Source organism: Ostrinia furnacalis, unplaced genomic scaffold (assembly GCF_004193835.3).
Source record: "Ostrinia furnacalis isolate ACB-3 unplaced genomic scaffold, ASM419383v2 OfSCF2378, whole genome shotgun sequence".
NCBI lineage: Eukaryota > Metazoa > Arthropoda > Insecta > Lepidoptera > Crambidae > Ostrinia > Ostrinia furnacalis.
In genome coordinates, this window is record NW_021132617.1 from 1,070,240 (window position 1) to 1,089,404 (window position 19,165).

A 19,165-nucleotide genomic window follows, 5' to 3' on the forward strand; every position below is an offset into this window, starting at 1 on the left:
TCCTTGTAGGTCATCAGCCTCCCTAGACAAGTGGCAAACATGACAGGGTAATGTCGAAAGATGGTTGGAGGCCTTTTTTGTATGGAGTTACAACGGATTCGATTTTCAATTCGATAACTTTTCGATTCAGACTGCAGATAAGCAATCTCCATGTGATAAAAAAAATCATGTATCGTAAACATATCGATACAGATACGCCGATGATGGCTCTTAAGTCTGACACTAGAATCTGACGTGATTTCGTTTCAAAAAACACAAATATGGCTACAGCCTTGCCTAGGACAAACTCCATCCCAACGGAACCCTCCAAGCGATGAGACCGCACTTTCGACTCATCCAGACGTATAATAATCTGCCTGAATCACCAGACGCCTCGAAACCAAGCGCATATAAGGGAGGTCCTGATCGCTGGGAGTTAGTTTTGAACGCGCGCGCGACCATGTTGCGCCTCATAGTGTTGTGTCTAGCGGTGTGCGCGTACGCAGCGGCGCACAAGGAACGCCACCACCGGAAACCTAGCACAGGTTAGTAGTGCAAACCAATAACAAATGAACGAAACATTGAAAATTTTCAAAATGTCTTTCCTGTCTTTCCCGACTATAATCCGGGCCTTTTCAAGGCGAGAGTGAATAGGCACTTACAGGGCAGATATGTACCATCCTAGACTGCATCCCACTTAACATCAGGTGCGATTGTGGTCAAATACCTGCCTTGTTATGCATAAAAAAATAAAATAAAATATTTTTATTGTGAAAACTAGAAACATGAAATCTGTGTTAAGTCTTATATGTTAAGGATAATGCCTCAAGGATAATAATGATTTTATTAAATGTTCTTTAAAAATCATTTTAAGTAGGTAACGCTTAAAATATAGGCATTTCAAGTAATTATTTTGTTCTAGGCATTGAAGGTTAATTAGTGTTTACCGGTTTTCTATTAATTTTGGTAATAGGTATATCACTGTGGCGTGCAACACGCTAAAATCGTAAACCTAAATCGTTTTTAAGTCGTTCTTCTACATGGGTAGATCTGCAGTTAGAGATAGGGAAATTGCGACCCAGGTCACATTTGGAATCATATTGATTGATTGATGATCATCATTATATAAAATTGGGACAAATCTCTGGTAGATATTAATTCCAGAAAATTTCAACGCGTAGATTTGATAACGCCATATTATTATTAATTTCAATGTGATAAATTCCAAAATACCAAACAAAGGAAAAAGCCATGGATAATTATTTAATATCAAGCAACAACTTATAAGTACTTAATAATAAATCTCACTACCCCCCCTACCTAGGTGCCCTCCATCTCCATCGAGTTCGACCTTGGCAACAACCAGGGACTTTGCGAACTTGGATTTCCGTTTTAATATCTCCCCCCTTGTGTGAATGTATAATGTGAATGTACTTACTGCTGGCCGTTTCTCCTGGCACAAGTGACTTTTAACACTAATAGGATATCTAACATCTTATTCAAATTACCCATTGTTTTCTAAATACATTATTACTTAATATCTTCACCAGAGTCACCACCAACTGGCGACCCCATAACAATAACGCCGTCGGGCGCCATCCGCGGATCATGGATGACGACGCGGCGCGGGCGGCACGTGCAAGCCTACCGCGGCATACCCTACGCGGAGCCGCCCACCGGAGAATATAGGTTCCAGGTGTGTTTCCAGATGTTGTTATTCACGTAAACTCTATGTATGTGTACATAGAGTTTAGGTCTACCCTAGCTCTAAGTCATCAACCGCTGCCTTCACCGAATTCTCGGCATATACTGGCCCGAGAAAATCTCCAACGTCGAGCTATTGGAACGCTGCCACGAAATTCCGATCGACCAGCAGATCAAGCGCCGCAAGTGGAACTGGATTGGCCACACTCTCCGAAGGGATCCCGATCACATCCCTAAGCAGGCTCTGGATTGGAATCCCCAAGGAAAACGCAAACGTGTTTGACCCAGGCAAACTTGGCGGCGCACTGTAGCGGACGAGGCGAAGAAGATCTGCAAGACCTGGAGCGAGATCAAGCGAGAAGCTCAAGACCGAACGAGATGGAGGACTGTTGTGGACGCCCTCTGCCCCATCTAGGGGACATAGGACCATAAGTCAAAAGTAAGTCAAGCCCTAAGTCCTAGAGCTCGGGTAGTGTGTATAGATACTGACCAGCAGATATGCGATCTGCAGTTCTTTCAGTCTTCACTGCTGAAGCACAACCCTAAATTAGACCTGTGACAAACCTCTATTCACAGTTCGTTAAAAATATCCAGTTTAGTATAATGTTTGCCCTAACTACTTCGAGATGAATGTTTTTCTTCTGTGTGTAGGTGATGCCAGATGCGATCTATGATATCCAGATGATGCTAAAAAGCAAGTGCTGAAAAGAAGCCATTCCATATTATTTTTTTATTAATTTCAAACGAGCTACTAAGGTCTTAATAATTTGCAATTCACAGTGATCCCCAAATATAGTTAAGCACCTGATGTAATGACATCGTCCGCAGTAGCCCCTCTTTCGACGGGCTTCTGGAACGATACAATCGTTCGTCGTCCGATGCCCTCATCAAATTGGGCTTTTGGATGCGCAATGCGAATGACGCAGTTTTTGTTTGGGCACCAATTGCAAGTCATTAGATGTAGTCATCTCCTGAAGGTCACACCAATCACATATAAATAAAAACTACTTGCATTCAGAGGGGTTATTCTTATGTAACGGATTACGGAGATGAGGTAGAAATTAAAAACAAAATGTTCGAGTTTCAAATTGTTGTCCATAAAGAATATCAGTGAAAGTAAGACGTGTCCTACTTTTTCCGAACTGTGGTACAGATATAGCGCAAAACTGAGTTGGTTCTTGGGGTTATAGGGCGGTCCAGGGCTGTATTTATTACTTCATAACGGCAGCAAGACTTCAGATGTGCTTCTGCACATACTCGTACTGTTATATTGATCCCTCTCGAACCGCCCCACTACCACAGAGACAAACTGCCCTATTAATTGTGACTGTACTAGCTTAAAGGTTCAACCATCTCTTCTTCTTATTCGTTACGCTCTTGGCAGAGCGGTCGTGGTCACGTTGAGGCGTTGTTCACATCGGTTGTAGAGGCGGATACAACTCTCCGCACGATCTCCATCCATCTCTCTCTATTGGCAGACTGTCTGGTGCAGTCACATACGATCTCCCACTGCTGCTTTCACTTGTCAACCATCTATTACCACAGAATAATAATAAGTACTACGTACAGAAGTTTTACTTCGCGAAGGTATTCAAAAAAATTTATGCTCAATGTCATTAACAATATGGTGTAATTTAGCCTGTCTCAAGAGTCAAGCACCATTTTGTTAACAAACGTCAGTGATCGGCACTGCGCCGAAGCTATAGGGCTGACTTCGGTAAAATGATGTGACGTGAGGTGCCAAACTGCGGAAAATGGCGGAGGAAATACATGATTTAGTTAGCATGAATTATCATGAATAATATTAACTACTTATTTACCTCTCAGTGTCTTGAGGCAACTTAAAAAATTACATTCTGTGTTTGTATTATTATTTAAGCAGTTAAATACTGCACAGTATTTAGTACACCATTTTCTTCCATCATACACAAGAATACGCGTGCGTGAGTCAATGTTCGCTCGTATGTGAGGCCTTGTCGAATCGTATCCTGTAGGTGGGCCATCGTGCGTGTTTTGTTTTCGATGTAAACTCGCGGAGATGAACAGGCCTGCTATTACGGTCTTTTTTCCCACTTGCAGCCCCCAAGGCTGATCACCAGCTACTCTTCGGAGGTGAACGCGACGGCGGAGGGCCCGGGATGCCCGCAGCCGGTGGCCACCTCAAACTTCTACATCGACGAGGATTGTCTTCGGCTCAATGTCTACACTACTAACAACCAGAGGTATGCTGTGATGATAATAATAATAAATACTCTTTATTGCATACTAAAGAACAGAACAGAAAGAAAAAGAAACACACAAGGTACAACTTGGCGGTCTTATCGCTATGAAACGATCTTTTGCTGATCGCGTCGCGTCATTACACTTACTTACATTTCTCTGTAACACGTTACAGTATGATGGGATGAAAGCAAGCGGTTTTTTGATTCAACAAAATCGTATACATTTTAAAGAACTTTAAATATGATATTCTAAAAAATTTTGGCTATTGTATTGTATGCGAGGCGGAATGCAGGGGATCTGTTCTCATATAATTTGACAACTTATGTAATTGTGATAAAGATGTTTTGAATTTTATAATTTTTCCTCGTGTTGGAACGTCACAAACAAGCAAATTGTCGACATATCTTCTAATCCTGTGAGATAATCTTTTGATTTCAATGTTATCGCAGGAAAAACCCCGTTCCGGTACTGGTGTACCTACACTCTGGTGGATTCTACTCGGGCTCGGGCCGCAGCGACGTGGCCGGGCCGGGCTACCTGCTGGACCGGGAGCTGGTGCTGGTGGCCGTCAACTACCGCCTGGCCTCGCTCGGTGAGTCCAGTCTACGAGCAGGCGAGCCCCGGCGCCCGCCGTCAACTACCGCCTGGCCTCGCTCGGTGAGTCCAGTCTACGAGCAGGCGAGCCCCGGCGCCCGCCGTCAACTACCGCCTGGCCTCGCTCGGTGAGTCCAGTCTACGAGCAGGCGAGCCCCGGCGCCCGCCGTCAACTACCGCCTGGCCTCGCTCGGTGAGTCCAGTCTATGAGCAGGCGAGCCCCGGTGCCCGCCGTCAACTACCGCCTGGCCTCGCTCGGTGAGTCCAGTGTATGAGCAGGCGAGCCCCGGTGCCCGCCGTCAACTACCGCCTGGCCTCGCTCGGTGAGTCCAGTGTATGAGCAGGCGAGCCCCGGTGCCCGCCGTCAACTACCGCCTGGCCTCGCTCGGTGAGTCCAGTCTACGAGCAGGCGAGCCCCGGTGCCCGCGCTAGTGTGCCGCACTCTTCCATTAATTATGTTAAAGAATGTTTATGCAAAAAGATTAGACCAAGGAATCACGTTGTCCCATACAAACTTTGTCCCCCTTTTTCGCCCCCTTAGGGGTAGAATTTAGAAAAAAATCCTTTCGGATCGGATGCCTTGGTCGCCACAACCTCCAAGTTTCAGGTCTCTATGATCAACGGTTTAGGCTGTGCGTTGATCCATCAGAACAAAGCATTTTATATGTACATATAACCCTTTTTGATATAAATATGGCTTGCTCTACTCCACATTTGCTTGAAGAGAAGTAGCGGAAGAAACTCTGTCACCTTTGTCAATTAAGACAAGCTTTTTATTTCACCCCAGGTTTCATAAGCACGGGCGACGAGCACGCGCCAGGCAACAATGGACTCAAAGACCAAGTGGCTGCCCTCAAGTGGGTGCAGGCCAACATCAGGTCCTTTGGAGGGGACCCAAGCCGTGTCACGCTGGCGGGATGCAGCGCCGGTGCCTTCAGTGTCATGCTGCATATGCTCTCGCCCATGTCTAAAGGTGGGTGGGAAGGAGGAATCACTTTTTAGGGTTCCGTAACCAAATGGCAAAAAACGGAACCCTTATAGATTTGTCATGTCTGTCTGTCTGTCCGTCTGTCCTTCCGTATGTCACAACCATTTTTTTCCGAAACTATAAGAACTATACTGTTGAAACTTGGTAGGTAGATGTATTCTGTGAACCGCTTTAAGATTTAGATGCAAAAAAAAAAAAAAATATTGGGGGTTCCCAATACTTAGAACTGAAACTCAAAAATTTTTTTTTTCACCAAACATACGTGTGGGGTATCTATGGATAGGTCTTCAAAAGTGATATCGAGGGTTCTAATTTTTTTTTTCTAAACCGAATAGTTTGCGTGACCGACGCTTCCAAAGTGGAAAAAAGTTGCCCCCCCCCCCCACTCTAACTTCTAAAATAAGAAAATGAAAAATCTAAAAAAAACATATGATGTACATTACTATAAAAACTATCAACTAAAATTGTTTTGAACGAGATCTAGTAAGTTGTCAATGGTACGGAACCCTTTGTGCGTGAGTCCGACACGCACTTGGCCGGTTTTTGATTCAATAGATTAATGCAGTGGCTCCCAAAGTTGTTTGGGCTACGACTCATCTAATACAAGTTCCCAAACTCGGGACCCACCTATTGGAAATTTCTCCCGCTGCCCAGCGGTTGTATCGGTAGGGTGGTGTGTCGTTGGGTCGCGACCCATAGTTTGGGAAACCCTGGATTAATGTTTTTATAACTAAGTCAGTGCCTGGAGTATGGGAGCGAGACGGGCGGGTGTTTTTGTGACGACAAACGTCAGTCAGACTTCAGACTAGTATGCTCTGTCACGTCATAATATGACACTGACACAAAAACACATTCCTGTGCCGTTTCCATAAGCTATTGCCTGGGAAATGGGAGTGGAGGAATCAGTACTTATAGCTATGCACTAAACATGTGATCACGACTATTTACGACCGCTCTGCCAAGAGCGAAACGAATAAGAAGACCTGTGATTTTTCGAAAAGAGCTTGTACATTTCATGTAAACCGGGAGACATGCATTTTGATTTTGTATAATTTTTGACAGTACCTAATTCCAATGCCGAAGGCGACCACTTGTTATCAAATTGACATGTGATGTGCTTGCCTTTAAAAATGTGTATGTCTGACTTCCAGGTCTATTCCACCGAGGGATCTCCATCAGCGGGTCCCCTATATCCCAAGCCCCGGAGCGCTACCACCAGCGCGAGTTGGCCGAGCGCCAGGCGCGACTGGTGGGCTGTCCCACCACCAGTTCTAAAGAGATCATCGACTGTCTGAAGACCAAGGACTATAGGGAGATTGCTGACACGCTGGACGCGTTCTTTGTGAGTACTCCTTAGCCTTTGTGACTATTGAACTCTGTAGAGCTGCTTAAAGTCACCAATAGCTGTCCAAGAAGATCATCGGCTGCCTAAAGGCCAGAGTCTACAGGTCTATATACCTTTATAAAGTGTCCAGTTGTCCATCCATAAGGTAGATATCAAGGCAATCTTAGACAGCTTGAAGACCAAGGACTTTAGTAAGAGAGCCAATACGCTGGACGCATGTTTCTTCATGAGTGTCCCCTGGTCTCTGTAAAGCTGATTACTGACAAAAAGACCATCATCCGCTGCCTGAAGACCGAGGACTACAGGGAGACCGTTAAAACGCTGTACAGACTCCTTGTAAGTGTTTTTGACAGAAAGGGTTCTCTAGACGGTGAAGCTGATTACTGTCGCTAATACCATCAGTACCATCACCAACTTACTTAAAATCAAAGACGCCAATGCAATCACCATATGGGTTCTTTGTTAGTATCTCTTCTCCATCAGCGAGTCCCCTATATCGCAAGCCCCGGAGCGCTACCACCAGCGCGAGTTAGCCGAGCGCCAGGCGAGACTGGTGGGCTGTCCCACCACCAGTTCTAAAGAGATCATCGACTGTTTGAAAACCAAGGACTACAGGGAGATTGCTGATACGCTGGACGGGTTCTTTGTGAGTACCCCTTGGTCTTTGTGACTATTGATCTCTGTAGAGTTGCTTAAAGTCACCAATAGCTATCCAAGGAGATCATCGACTGCCTGAAGACCAAGGACTATAGGGAGATTGCTGACACGCTGGACGGGTTCTTCGTGAGTATCCCTTGGTCTCTGTAAAGCTGTTTAAAGCAGGGTTCGAAAATATCCGATATTTATTATAAATATCAAAATATCGGATATTTATGATATACCTATATCCGATATATATCAACTTTGATATATATCAATTTTGTATGAAAGCCATNGACCGTCACCTGGAAAAGAAAATTTTGATTTTTTTTAAATGCCCATTATTTTGAAAATATGCCACATAGATTTTTTTTTATATTTTTCTGATAACCAGCATAACTTGCCTCAACACCCAGTTCCGGCTTGACGTTACATTACGGGACACCCTGTATATCCTCGAACCCTGGTTTAAAGTCACCAATAGCTATCCAAAGAAAGTTGTTTGTGAGTATCTCTTGATCTTCCTTTGGTTTCAAACAAAAGACATCTACTGCAAGACAAAATCCTTCCTCAAGGATTTATTTATTTATATTAGGAAGACCAGGGTTTACATAATTGATTATTTCCTCAATGACCAATCCTGTGCTGTACGCATCCAAGTGCTTCCCATGACCTTGAATCAGATCGTTCCAACGTATGAAATTCCTGACTATATTACCTCTAATCCTTCAAGGTCCGCGAATCTAGACACAATAAATAATCAATTGTTATGACATTAATTAATGCCGTCCTGGGACTCAATCGGTTACAGTTCCATGGTCACCACTCGAGAACTTTTCTGCTCCAATAACTCCCATAATAAACTCAGTAACCAGTACAAAAAAAATTGGTTGGAGTTCATTGGAGGGCAAGCTGTAGATCTTGGCTATACAGGAGTTACAGTGGCGGGAAAGTATGGTACGATAATTCCGATTGTTTTTTTTTTAAAAGACCGGTTTTTTCCCAGGATTTCGGCTACGACCCGGTGCTGGTGTGGGCGCCCGTCATCGAGCCCGACGTAGGCCAGGAGCGGTTCCTAGACTCCAGCCCTTTGGAAATGGTCCAGCAGGGCAAGATGCATTCAGTGCCTTACATCATCAGCCAGACCACTGGAGAGTTTTTCTGGAAAGCGTTCAGTGAGTACTCGGACTATAGACCTAATTCTTATAGGAACTCTGGCCAGCAGCCTGATAGAAATCTGCTAGTCCAGCAGGGCAATCTTGGCAACGCACCTGTAACGCCCCTGGGTCTGCGGGTGTCTATGGGCGACGGTAATCACTTACCATCAGGTGATCCGTCTGCTCGTTTGCCTCCTGTCACATAAAAAAAAAGCAGGGCAAGATGCACGCGGTGTCCTACATCATCAGCCAGACTACTGGAGAGTTCTTCTGGAAGGCCTTCAGTGAGTACTCGGACTATAGACCTTATTCTTGTAGGAACTCTTGCTAGCAGTACAGTAGGGCAAGATGCATTCAGTGCCGTACATCATCAGCCAGACTACTGGAGAGTTCTTCTGGAAGGCCTTCAGTAAGTACTACGATTACTTAGAGGTTACTTTTTGTAGGACTACTGGCCACCAGCCTGATAGAGACTGTGCAGACTGCAGCAGGGCAAGATGCAAGCAATACCGTACATCATCAGCCAGACTACTGGCGAGTTCTTCTGGAAGGCCTTCAGTGAGTACTAGGGTTGGAACTTAGGGATTACTTCTTGTAGAACTACTGGCCAGCAGCCTCTTGGAGGCAGTGCAACAAGTTAAGATGCACGTGGTGCCCTACATCATCAGCCAGACCACTGGAGAGTTCTTCTAGAAGGCCTTTGGTGAGTACTCGGACTAAGGACTTACTTTTTGTAGGACGAAGACCTGTAAGGAAATAAGGATAACGGATTTATTAACCAGCTTTGACAACTTCGCCTATGGGGATTTTGGTCTCCCAAGGGTATTTATTTACATGACTTGGTATCACCAAATACATAAGAAAAAATTTAGCATATCTCCAACATGAAAAATCCACACATCCTTCATCCTTTATTCACTCCATCAAGTTTAAAATTCGCGACGAAAAATTGCTCATGCATGTCCTACGAGTATATGCCATTTCTATGTACAGTCACGGAATGAAAAGGTTCGTCAGTTTTCAAATTGATTCCTTCAACGAATCGCGAGCACATATTACCTTTTGAAACTATGTTACAGAATAATCTCGAGTTAGAGAAAATAATCTTTAACTGTTCGTCAGTAAAGTTCAAAATTATTCAGATCAAAGTTGTTTGACGATTTATCTTGTCAAGAAGATTATTATGATTGACAAACTAAAACCTTCTTGTTGGTTCAACCTGCCATTCTTATTTCTTTTAAATAAAAAAAAACTATTGTCAATTGGTCAATGTCATCATTGCATTGCACTGATGGGATAGAAAAATAAACAAGCAAAACCTTATTCGTTAGCAAACGTCATATTTATTTAAATGTTAGCAGCACTGTTTCTTGCACTGTTATGTTGGCAGGTTTGACTCTTACAGTACCTAGTGCAAGCGAAAACCGATACTAAGGTGACGAACCTTTTCATTCCGCGACTGTACCTACCAAAATTAAAATTTGACTATCGATCGAAGGCAATAAATGCATTTTTATTTTTTATTTTTTAGTACAAATCTTCACGATACGATGAGGAAAATGAGTTGTTTGTTTATTTGTGTTAGAATTACTAGAGCGTTGGACTTCACAAGGTCAGGCGATACCTACACCGTGAAAAATAACTATCGCATGTCCCCACGTACGAAAATAAACTCCAAATTAAATACAAGGAAAACTTCGCCAAAAAGTGTTACACCGAATAATCAATTTCCACCTTGAAATTTGAATTTCTTTACAATTTTCATATTATTACAGATGTCCTTGCAAATGAAACGTACACAACTACAATGGACAAAGAATGGGACCGAATTGCTCCCATCTCGTTTATACTGCCAAAGGAAAATGCTGCGGAAAAGGCACAGAAGTTAAGGCAAGAGTTTTTGGGCGGCAGACAGTTAGTGAATGATTCGTTCACCGCAGATGGACTGGGGAAGCTGTATGGAGACTCGATCATTGGGTTCGGAGTTCATCGGTGAGTGTTTTATTATGTACCTACTAACTTTTGCCCGCGGCTTCACCCGCGTGAAATTTAGTGTCACAGACCAGCATAAATTATATTATAGCCTATATGTTAATCTGGATTACAAACAATAATACTGTGAAGTTTCATCAAAATCCGTTCAGTGGTTTTTGCGTGAAAGATCCAGACATCCATACAAACTTTCGCATTTATAATATTAGTAGGATAAATTGCGTAACTTTGCGACATCTGTACCTACCGCAATAGTGAATGAATAATGAATGCATGGTTTTATGTATTTAGAAGAGATAAAAGCGTGCGTAAAGTGAATTAAACATTTGTCACTTATTACTAATACCGATAGTCGCCACTAGCGCTTCTTTTGATTTCTATCTCAGTAAAGTTAGTAATAACAAAATCTTTGACAGTTTCAAAGTGATATGCGCAATATTTTCAATTAGGCCTTTTCGGCAAGTATGGTTCGAAGATTCTTAATTTTATCATTTAGTTTTATGAATCACCATCACAGGCGTTTGTCTTACCTCAGACTCGGTACACATAGTTCTTTGTAACTGCTTATTTATTTCATATTATACACCGTGTCCTAAAATTTAACGATAAGCCGGCGCCCTAGGGCATAGTCATGACTACTTTAGGAATAATAAGAAAAAATGTATCTCATTCTTTTATTTTTCCTCAGGTTTAGGAAAACTTCCTTGGTTTAACTTTAGAATAGAATAAGATAGAATAGAAAGTATTTATTTGTCTCAAAACAGGAAAAAATATCTTAATTTTTTTCTTATTTTTCCTAAATAAGTCATGACCATGTCCACCATACGGCGCCGGCTTATCGTTGAATTTTGTGACAGTATGTATATTCGTTTTGTTCGTAGCCTGGCGAACCTGATGTGCAAGCACTCGCCGCATAGAGTGTACTACTATGAGTTCGCACACGTCGGCAACAGCAGCCACTACATCGACCCCGAAACCGGTTGTGCCGTCAGTGAGTGCCTTTGTTTTCTCTCTCTCTCGTCTCTCCTGTCTCCTTCCCCTCTCTATCTTCCTCTTTATCGTCTGTGCTCTCCTCTTTATCCTCTGGATTCAATAAGAATAAGATAATAATGTCTTTATTCAGCTCAATTTAAGGTATACAAAGCAAGAATAAGTAAACATAAAAAATAAATAAAAACTTTATGCTGAATAGGCGCCCGCTCAGCAAAAATCGCGACATGACGAGAGACGAGAAGCTGGTTTTCAGCGGGAACCAATGCCTGATGAGGGTTGCGCGCCCTTCTGGTCGAGACGGTTTGATCAGACAGTGACAGACAGGTTATTATATAGGCGAGCTACAGTCTGATGACACAGTGAGCCAGGTCAGTCTACTGGCCATAAGGGCGCGCAAATTCTAATTCTTCTACTTTATTTCTTTTCTCTGTCTCCCCCTGTCTTCTGCTCTCATCCCTATTTCTCTCTCCTCTGTCCCTCCTCTTTTACTACTCGTACTACCTGGAATGGATTCGAGACGCAAGCCTCTATTTTACGATTTGTTAGCACTATTTAGGTATGAATCCATTCAAATAAAGGAATTTTGACTTTGACTCTAAAAAGCGCCAAAAAAAGCACAATTTCTCGCTATTTCTATCCAGCTACTGACAGCTATCCTTATTTGTGATCATCTGGAAATACATAAAGTTGTATTCGGATTTCACTGGAAACAAATTATTATTATTATGAAATGGTATTTATTTCGTGTACGAAAAGTCTCTCGCAGGTTGTTATCGTACCTTTTTTTTGTGTCGCGGAGGAAATGCTTTGCGCACTGTCACCATTGCCGGGGGACATTGTGGTGTGTGAGACTCCCGACGCCTTGAAAAGGGCGCTGCTCCGTCCTGAAAAGGACGGGGTATACCCACTAAAACCTCCTCGGCGTTGCGTCATCGATCGAGTGGGGTGTCGCCTTGCTACCACCCAAGTAACTTTATTATCTGATTCCTATTTCGAGAGAGAGAGAGAGCAATGCCTGATCTCCCATTCCCTCACAGAGGCGGCGCACCACGACGATCTGATCTATCTGTTCTCGCTGCCGGCCGCCTTCCCGCTCATACCGGCGGCCGATACCAAGGACTCGCACGTCGTCGACAAGATGACGGCTCTGTACTACAACTTCGCCAGGAATGGGTGAGTTATTTATTGATCTATATTTACAAGTAACGTAAAGTCAATTTACTCTGACAAATACAGGGTGTGGCTTTGTAAAACTACGCCCATCTCAAGGGTGGTAACTGGTAAAACCTGGTCCGTGAGCACGTAGAATCCCGTCCAATGACCGACGTGCGACTGTGCGACGGGCGCCCGCAGTGAGTGTGCGAGCGCGACAGCAACATAATTACATGCGAGCGACAAGGATGGGCAGCTTGGGGTCATTGGACGGGATTCTACGTGCTCACGGACCAGGCTTTAGTATACAAGACACTGATGCCAAAAAAATATAAAAATACCCCTTTTCACGGAAAAGTCCATGAAATCAGGAAAATGGTATTATTACGCGGGCGAGCTATCGGTCAGTCCCTGAATAGACCACGGATACTCTCGGCGCACTTATGGGACTCTTATCTAGGTTTAAATAAGACGTCAATATGTAGGTGACAATTTATTGCTTTATAAGCTTGTCAATGGTTCACAAAGATTAATTATGTCAAAGCCGCCCAGGTATATAAAGCCGGGGAAAAAAATCTGGACACCGCGGTACAGCTTTACGCGTCTCAAAGAGCAGTGACATCTCTCGGCAAATAACACAAACAAGTTTCATGGAAGGTTTATACAGTCCCCCCGCTCTCCCGGGGCGGCCGCGTGTGCTCGGTGAAGCGGGGCACGCGGGGGTGGTGCGGGCGGTAACAAGCGCCGTCTTGAAAGCTTTAGATATTTGAACAAGGTTTTTTACTAATTAAGTAGGTAATAGTTAAAATTGTATTTCTATTTTTGTTTGTAATTACATTCATGTGTACCGGGGTGGCATGCACATGGATGTTGGGCTACCGATTTGAAGATGATAGTTAATAATACAAACATGTGCTAGATACTAATCGGATCAAGTTCAGCAACCTTTCAACCTCATGAGGGCTGAGGGATAAATGTTACGGTACCAAGTGTTGTGGTTTGCGTATCGGACAACGGTATCCTTCCGTTTGGCCAAATTACTTTTCGCCAAATTTCACTTCGCAAACAACTTATCGCCAAAGTTTCATTTCCCAAATGAACTTTTAGCAACTGTACTTTTTGCAACTAATTCCTTTGGTCAAATTATTATCATTTGGCAAATGTTTATATAGCAACAACTCCAGATACGCCTATAGGGACGTGCTTATAATAAATGACGTGATGATGATAATAATGAAATCTTCTTTGTCCACAGCGACCCGAACCCGTCAGGCAGCAGTTCCGAGCTGGGCAGCCTGCACTGGCCGGCCATGACGCCCGCCACGCGCCGCTACCTGCGAGTCGGGTCCTCGCTCGATGTGCGCGAGAACTTGTTCGAACACCGCTTCCGCGTGTGGAACCGCCTGTATCCTGTAGAGAACTAGTTCAATATAACAGTATGTTCAAGTTCATCCCATTTCTATAAAGTTAACTATACTCTAGTAACTTGACTTAAGGTCCTATGTCCCCTAGATGGGGCAGAGGGCGTCCACAACAGTCCTCCATCTCGTTCGGTCTTGAGCTTCGCGCTTGATATCGCTCCAAGTCTTGCCGATCTATCCTCTAGTAACTCAAACTTATTAAAGTCCGGTCGCCGATCAGATAGAATGTCGTACAATGACCCCAAGCTACCCATCCTTTTCGCTCGCGCGTAATTATATTGCGGTCGCGATTGAGAGACAGGCGGCCGCAGTGAGTGTGCGAGCGCGATAGCAATACAATTACGCGCGAGCGATAAGGATGGGTAGCTTGGGGTCCATGAAAATCTATCTGCTCGGCGACCGGACTTCAGTATGCTCATTTTATAGGTCAAAGTCAAGGTCAAAATGTTCGTTATGTGTATAGACTATTGAGATAGTACAGTGGTAACAACAGCCTGCACTGGCCGGCCATGACGCCCGCCACGCGCCGCTACCTGCGAGTCGGGTCCTCGCTCGATGTGCGCGAGAACTTGTTCGAACACCGCTTCCGCGTGTGGAATCGCCTGTATCCTATAGAGAACTAGTTCAATATAACAGTATGTTCATCCCATTTCTATAAAGTTAACTATCCTCTAGTAACTCAAACTTATTAAAGTCCGGTCGCTGAGCAGATAGAATGTCGTACAATGACCCCAAGCTACCCATCGTTTTCGCTCTCGCGTAATTATATTGCGGTCGCGATAGAGAGACGGTCGGCCGCAGTAACTGTGCGAGCGCGATAGCAATATAATTACGCGCGAGCGAAAACGATGGGTAGCTTGGGGTCATTGCACGAAATTCTATCTGCTCGGCGACCGGACTTTAGTATGCTCACCCCATTTTATAAGTCAAAGTCAAGGTCAAAATGTTCGTATTTGTATAGATTATTGAGATATTATAGTAGTAACAACAGCCTGCACTGGCCGGCCATGACGCCCGCCACGCGCCGCTACCTGCGAGTCGGGTCCTCGCTCGATGTGCGCGAGAACTTGTTCGAACACCGCTTCCGCGTGTGGAATCGCCTGTATTCCATAGAGTACTAGTGATACTAGCGGTTTTAATGCTGCAATATGTTCACACCTTTCTATAAAGTTGACTATATCTGTTTCATACTTTCAAGGCCGGCAATGCACCTGTAACTCCCTTTAGGACTGAGGATGTATATGGGCGGCGGTAATCACTTACCATCAGATGGCTTTGTCTTCTGGTCCTGCTGTCCCATAACAAAATACTTGAACACCTATGGTGGTATTCACCCATATATTCAACCCATATATTCAACCCTTTCTATAAAATTGCTTCTGTCTTGTGGAATCAGCTGTATCCTATAGAGAACTAGTTCAATATAACAGTATGTTCACCCATTTCTATAAAGTTAACCATCTTCTAGTAACTCAAACTTATTAAAGTCCGGTAGCCGAGCAGATAGAATGTCGTACAATGACCCCAAGCTACCCATCCTTTTCGCTCGCGCGTAATTATATTGCTATCGCGCTCGCACAGACACTGCGGCCGCCCGTCTCTCAGTCAATATAATTACGTACTACGTACACATGTTGTCGTAGACAGTCTCAGTCGCTTTGTTTTTACACAGTTGAATGTGTGTGTGGGAGCTGTGGTGGGGGAAATGTGGGGACACTGGTTCTCGTTGTAGTTACGCGCGACTTCATATCTATTCTCTTTCTATGATCTGAGCAACGACCATAATTATATTGACTGAGAGACGGGCGGCCGCAGTGTATGTGCGAGCGCGATAGCAATATAATTACGCGCGAGCGATAAGGATGGGTAGCTTAGGCTCATTGCACGAAATTCTATCTGCTCGGCGACCGGACTTTAGTATGCTCACCCCATTTTATAAGCCGCTACCTGCGAGTCGGGTCCTCGCTCGATGTACGCGAGAACTTGTTCGAACACCGCTTCCGCGTGTGGAACCGCCTGTATCCTATAGAGAACTAGATAGGTGTTGCAGTATGTTCACCCATTTCTATAAAGTTAACTATCCTCTAGTGACTTGACTTAAGGTCCTATGTCCCCTAGATGGGGCAGAGGGCGTCCACAACAGTCCTCCATCTCGTTCGGTCTTGAGCTTCGCGCTTGATATCGCTCCAAGTCTTGCCGATCTATCCTCTAGTAACTCAAACTTATTAAAGTCCGGTCGTCGAACAGATAGAATGTTGTACAATGACCCCAAGCTACCCATTCTTTTCGCTCGCGCGTAATTATATTGCGGTTGCGACTGAGAGACGGGCGGCCGCAGTGACTGTGCGAGCGCGATAGCAATACAATTACGCGCGAGCGATAAGGATGGGTAGCTTGGGCTCATTGCACGAAATTCTATCTGCTCGGCGACCGGACTTTAGTATGCTCACCCCATTTTATAAGTCACAGTCAAGATCAATGCTGCAGTATGTTCACCCCATTTGATCTAGTAGTCTAGTGAAACCAGTGCCTATGTTCAACCCTTTTTAAAAAGTTGACTATACTCTAGTGACTCGAACTTTACTTTATTTCACCCCATTCTATCATATTGAGATTTCTTGCTGATACAAACTTGCCAGTATGTTTTCCCCATTATAAAGTTTATTATCCCTTACTGACCGTTTACTCACCCCAGTCTATAAAGTTCCGTACTGATACTATCCTATAACATCTTTTCAACCAAAACATGTTCACATGTAAAGGCCTCCCTCAAGGATTTCCACGGTCAGCAAGGGCTTGATGCCGATGCCACATTTGCGATTTTCACCACGTCGTCGGTCCATCGAATCGGATTATGGGAGGCCTACCTACCTAAACTACACCTCCCGACCCCATCAATAGGTACTATTAAATAATTAGGGAAGTAAGAAAATAGTGTGTAAATGACAGAAAGTGACATTCAACGGTTAAAAATGAAAATTGTTTTTTGTATGCACTATTTTTAACAAAAATCAAAAAATGTATTAAGATTAATAAGCTGAATTGCTGTGATATGATTGATAAGATTAAAATTGTATTTACATTGTGTATGAAATAAATGTGCAAGTTTATTTTTATTTTTTCTAATAGAATGCCCAAGCTAACCAATATCCTGACCCCATCCCGCCATACATGCTACCAGAATACTGGTGAGTGTGAATACTGGTAAACCTAACAGACCTAAGTAAGTGTAAAGTACCTAAGTATCAGTAAAACTTAAATTAGATATTATTCGTAAGTATACTAATAAAGTAGGTAAGTCTAACCGCCTCTGTGGTCTAGTGGTAAGACCACCTGCTTCAGACGCAGAGGTCCCGGGTTCGATTCCCAGTGGGGGCAGATTTTTCTGTTCGGTTTGGTTGGTGGTAGGGCTTGTTCTAAGTCCGCCTGGCTAGCTACCACCATCTTACCTAAGTCTGTCGCCATAACAACAATGTTAACAGCATTGTTGTGTTCCGGCAGTTAGAGGTAAGATAGCCAGTTCCTCCGTGGTTGAGGATTCCGGGTGAAGCTCGCTTCCACCTTCGGCCTGATCATCACTTACCATCAGGTGAGATACAGGCCAAGAGCTTCCTCGTTGTGTATAAAAAAAAAAAAAAAAAAAGTAGTGTACTTCTAGAGTAGATAGTATAATGTAGATGTGGAGTAAGTAGATAATGTAGTGGATAGCGTATTATATTTTTATTTCTTCTTCTTTTTTGTTCTTGGCAATACTCGTCGAGGCCGACTTGATTTGTGCCATTTTCATGTGAGTGTGGGACGAGTTAAGAAGAGGGACCAAGTGGGATGGGACTTGGGCTTGGGATATTAGGTGCGGTTGAGGTCGTATAAAATACATAAATTTAATATATAAAATATAAGTTTAAAGTTTTATAGAGTGGTGCTTAATGAATTTAACATGGGAATGTACATATTTTTTATTAGTAATACTTAAAATAGATGAAAGATTGTAAGGAAGGGGGGCTTTGTTTTTAATTAATATACTATGTAGGGGCAGAGAAATAAATCTACCTACTATAGGTCTTAGTGCTTAATAGTCAGTGCCTGACCTGACTTCAGAATTGTATGATCTTACACGTCATGTCAATATCGCCCGTCCCGCGCCGCTCCTCAGTCCAAACAAAAGAAGAAAAAAAGCACTGACTCAGTCAATCATTGCACCTATAAATTAAATCTACTAAACAGATAATTTAATTTTATATTGATTGAGTTGTATTCGGTAACCTAAGAACTAGAGGTATTTTTGATTAGGAGACGATTTTCACGCCAAAATACAAAGAGACTACTAGAAGTAACCCAACTAACTTCTTATTCCATTAAGTACCTACGTTTAAAGAATACCTAATAACAACAAGCTTTATTTTCGAATACAATATGAGCTAAGAGTGTTCAACGGAGCGCATTAATGAACTTGATATTTTCCTCAACAACTGTGGCGTGGAAAATCCGCTAATGCGTCGGGTGCTATCTTTTAATACACGCAAAGTAAAAGAAACGGTAAAGTCGACATTGAATGTAGAGTGTAAAGCAACCAAATACTTAAGTGGGAATGGCCTCTTAGCAAACGGGGATGATTTAAGTAAAACTAATAAGTAGACGTACCTACCTCTGATTATAGTAGTCGTTCAAAAGACAAAATTGGTATCCTGGTTTTGTACACCAAATTCTATCGGAATAGCAGAATCACTCTTAGTTGTACATTTATTTGTACTTTCATTGCTATGCTGTGATAGTTAGTGTCTTTGCTAGCCAGCAATTGTTATGTTATTTATAAGGGATCTCGATACTTAAGTAGGTAGATAGCGATGCTTATTAAATTCTTTCGGCCTGATCACTTACCATCAGGTGAGATACAGACCAAGAGCTTCCTCGTTGTGGATAAAAAAGGTGTAGGTATTGCTTCCGAGAGTGAGTAATAATAAACAACATTACTAATAAA

The 19,165-nt window shown here is 43.3% G+C and overlaps 1 protein-coding gene across 1 annotated transcript; it reads left to right on the forward strand.

Annotated features, from left to right (window-relative positions):
• The first annotated feature begins 310 nt into the window (after positions 1–310).
• Positions 311–17,297, forward strand: LOC114355275 (venom carboxylesterase-6-like). Its single transcript, XM_028308035.1, has 12 exons — positions 311–524; positions 1,530–1,675; positions 3,763–3,905; positions 4,356–4,498; positions 5,288–5,473; positions 6,640–6,830; positions 8,479–8,647; positions 10,405–10,621; positions 11,503–11,612; positions 12,652–12,787; positions 14,022–14,196; positions 16,668–17,297. Exons 1-11 carry the CDS (start codon positions 314–316, stop codon positions 14,188–14,190), a joined length of 1,821 nt encoding a protein of 606 aa, XP_028163836.1. The 5' UTR covers positions 311–313; the 3' UTR covers positions 14,191–14,196; positions 16,668–17,297.
• The last annotated feature ends 1,868 nt before the right edge of the window (positions 17,298–19,165 follow it).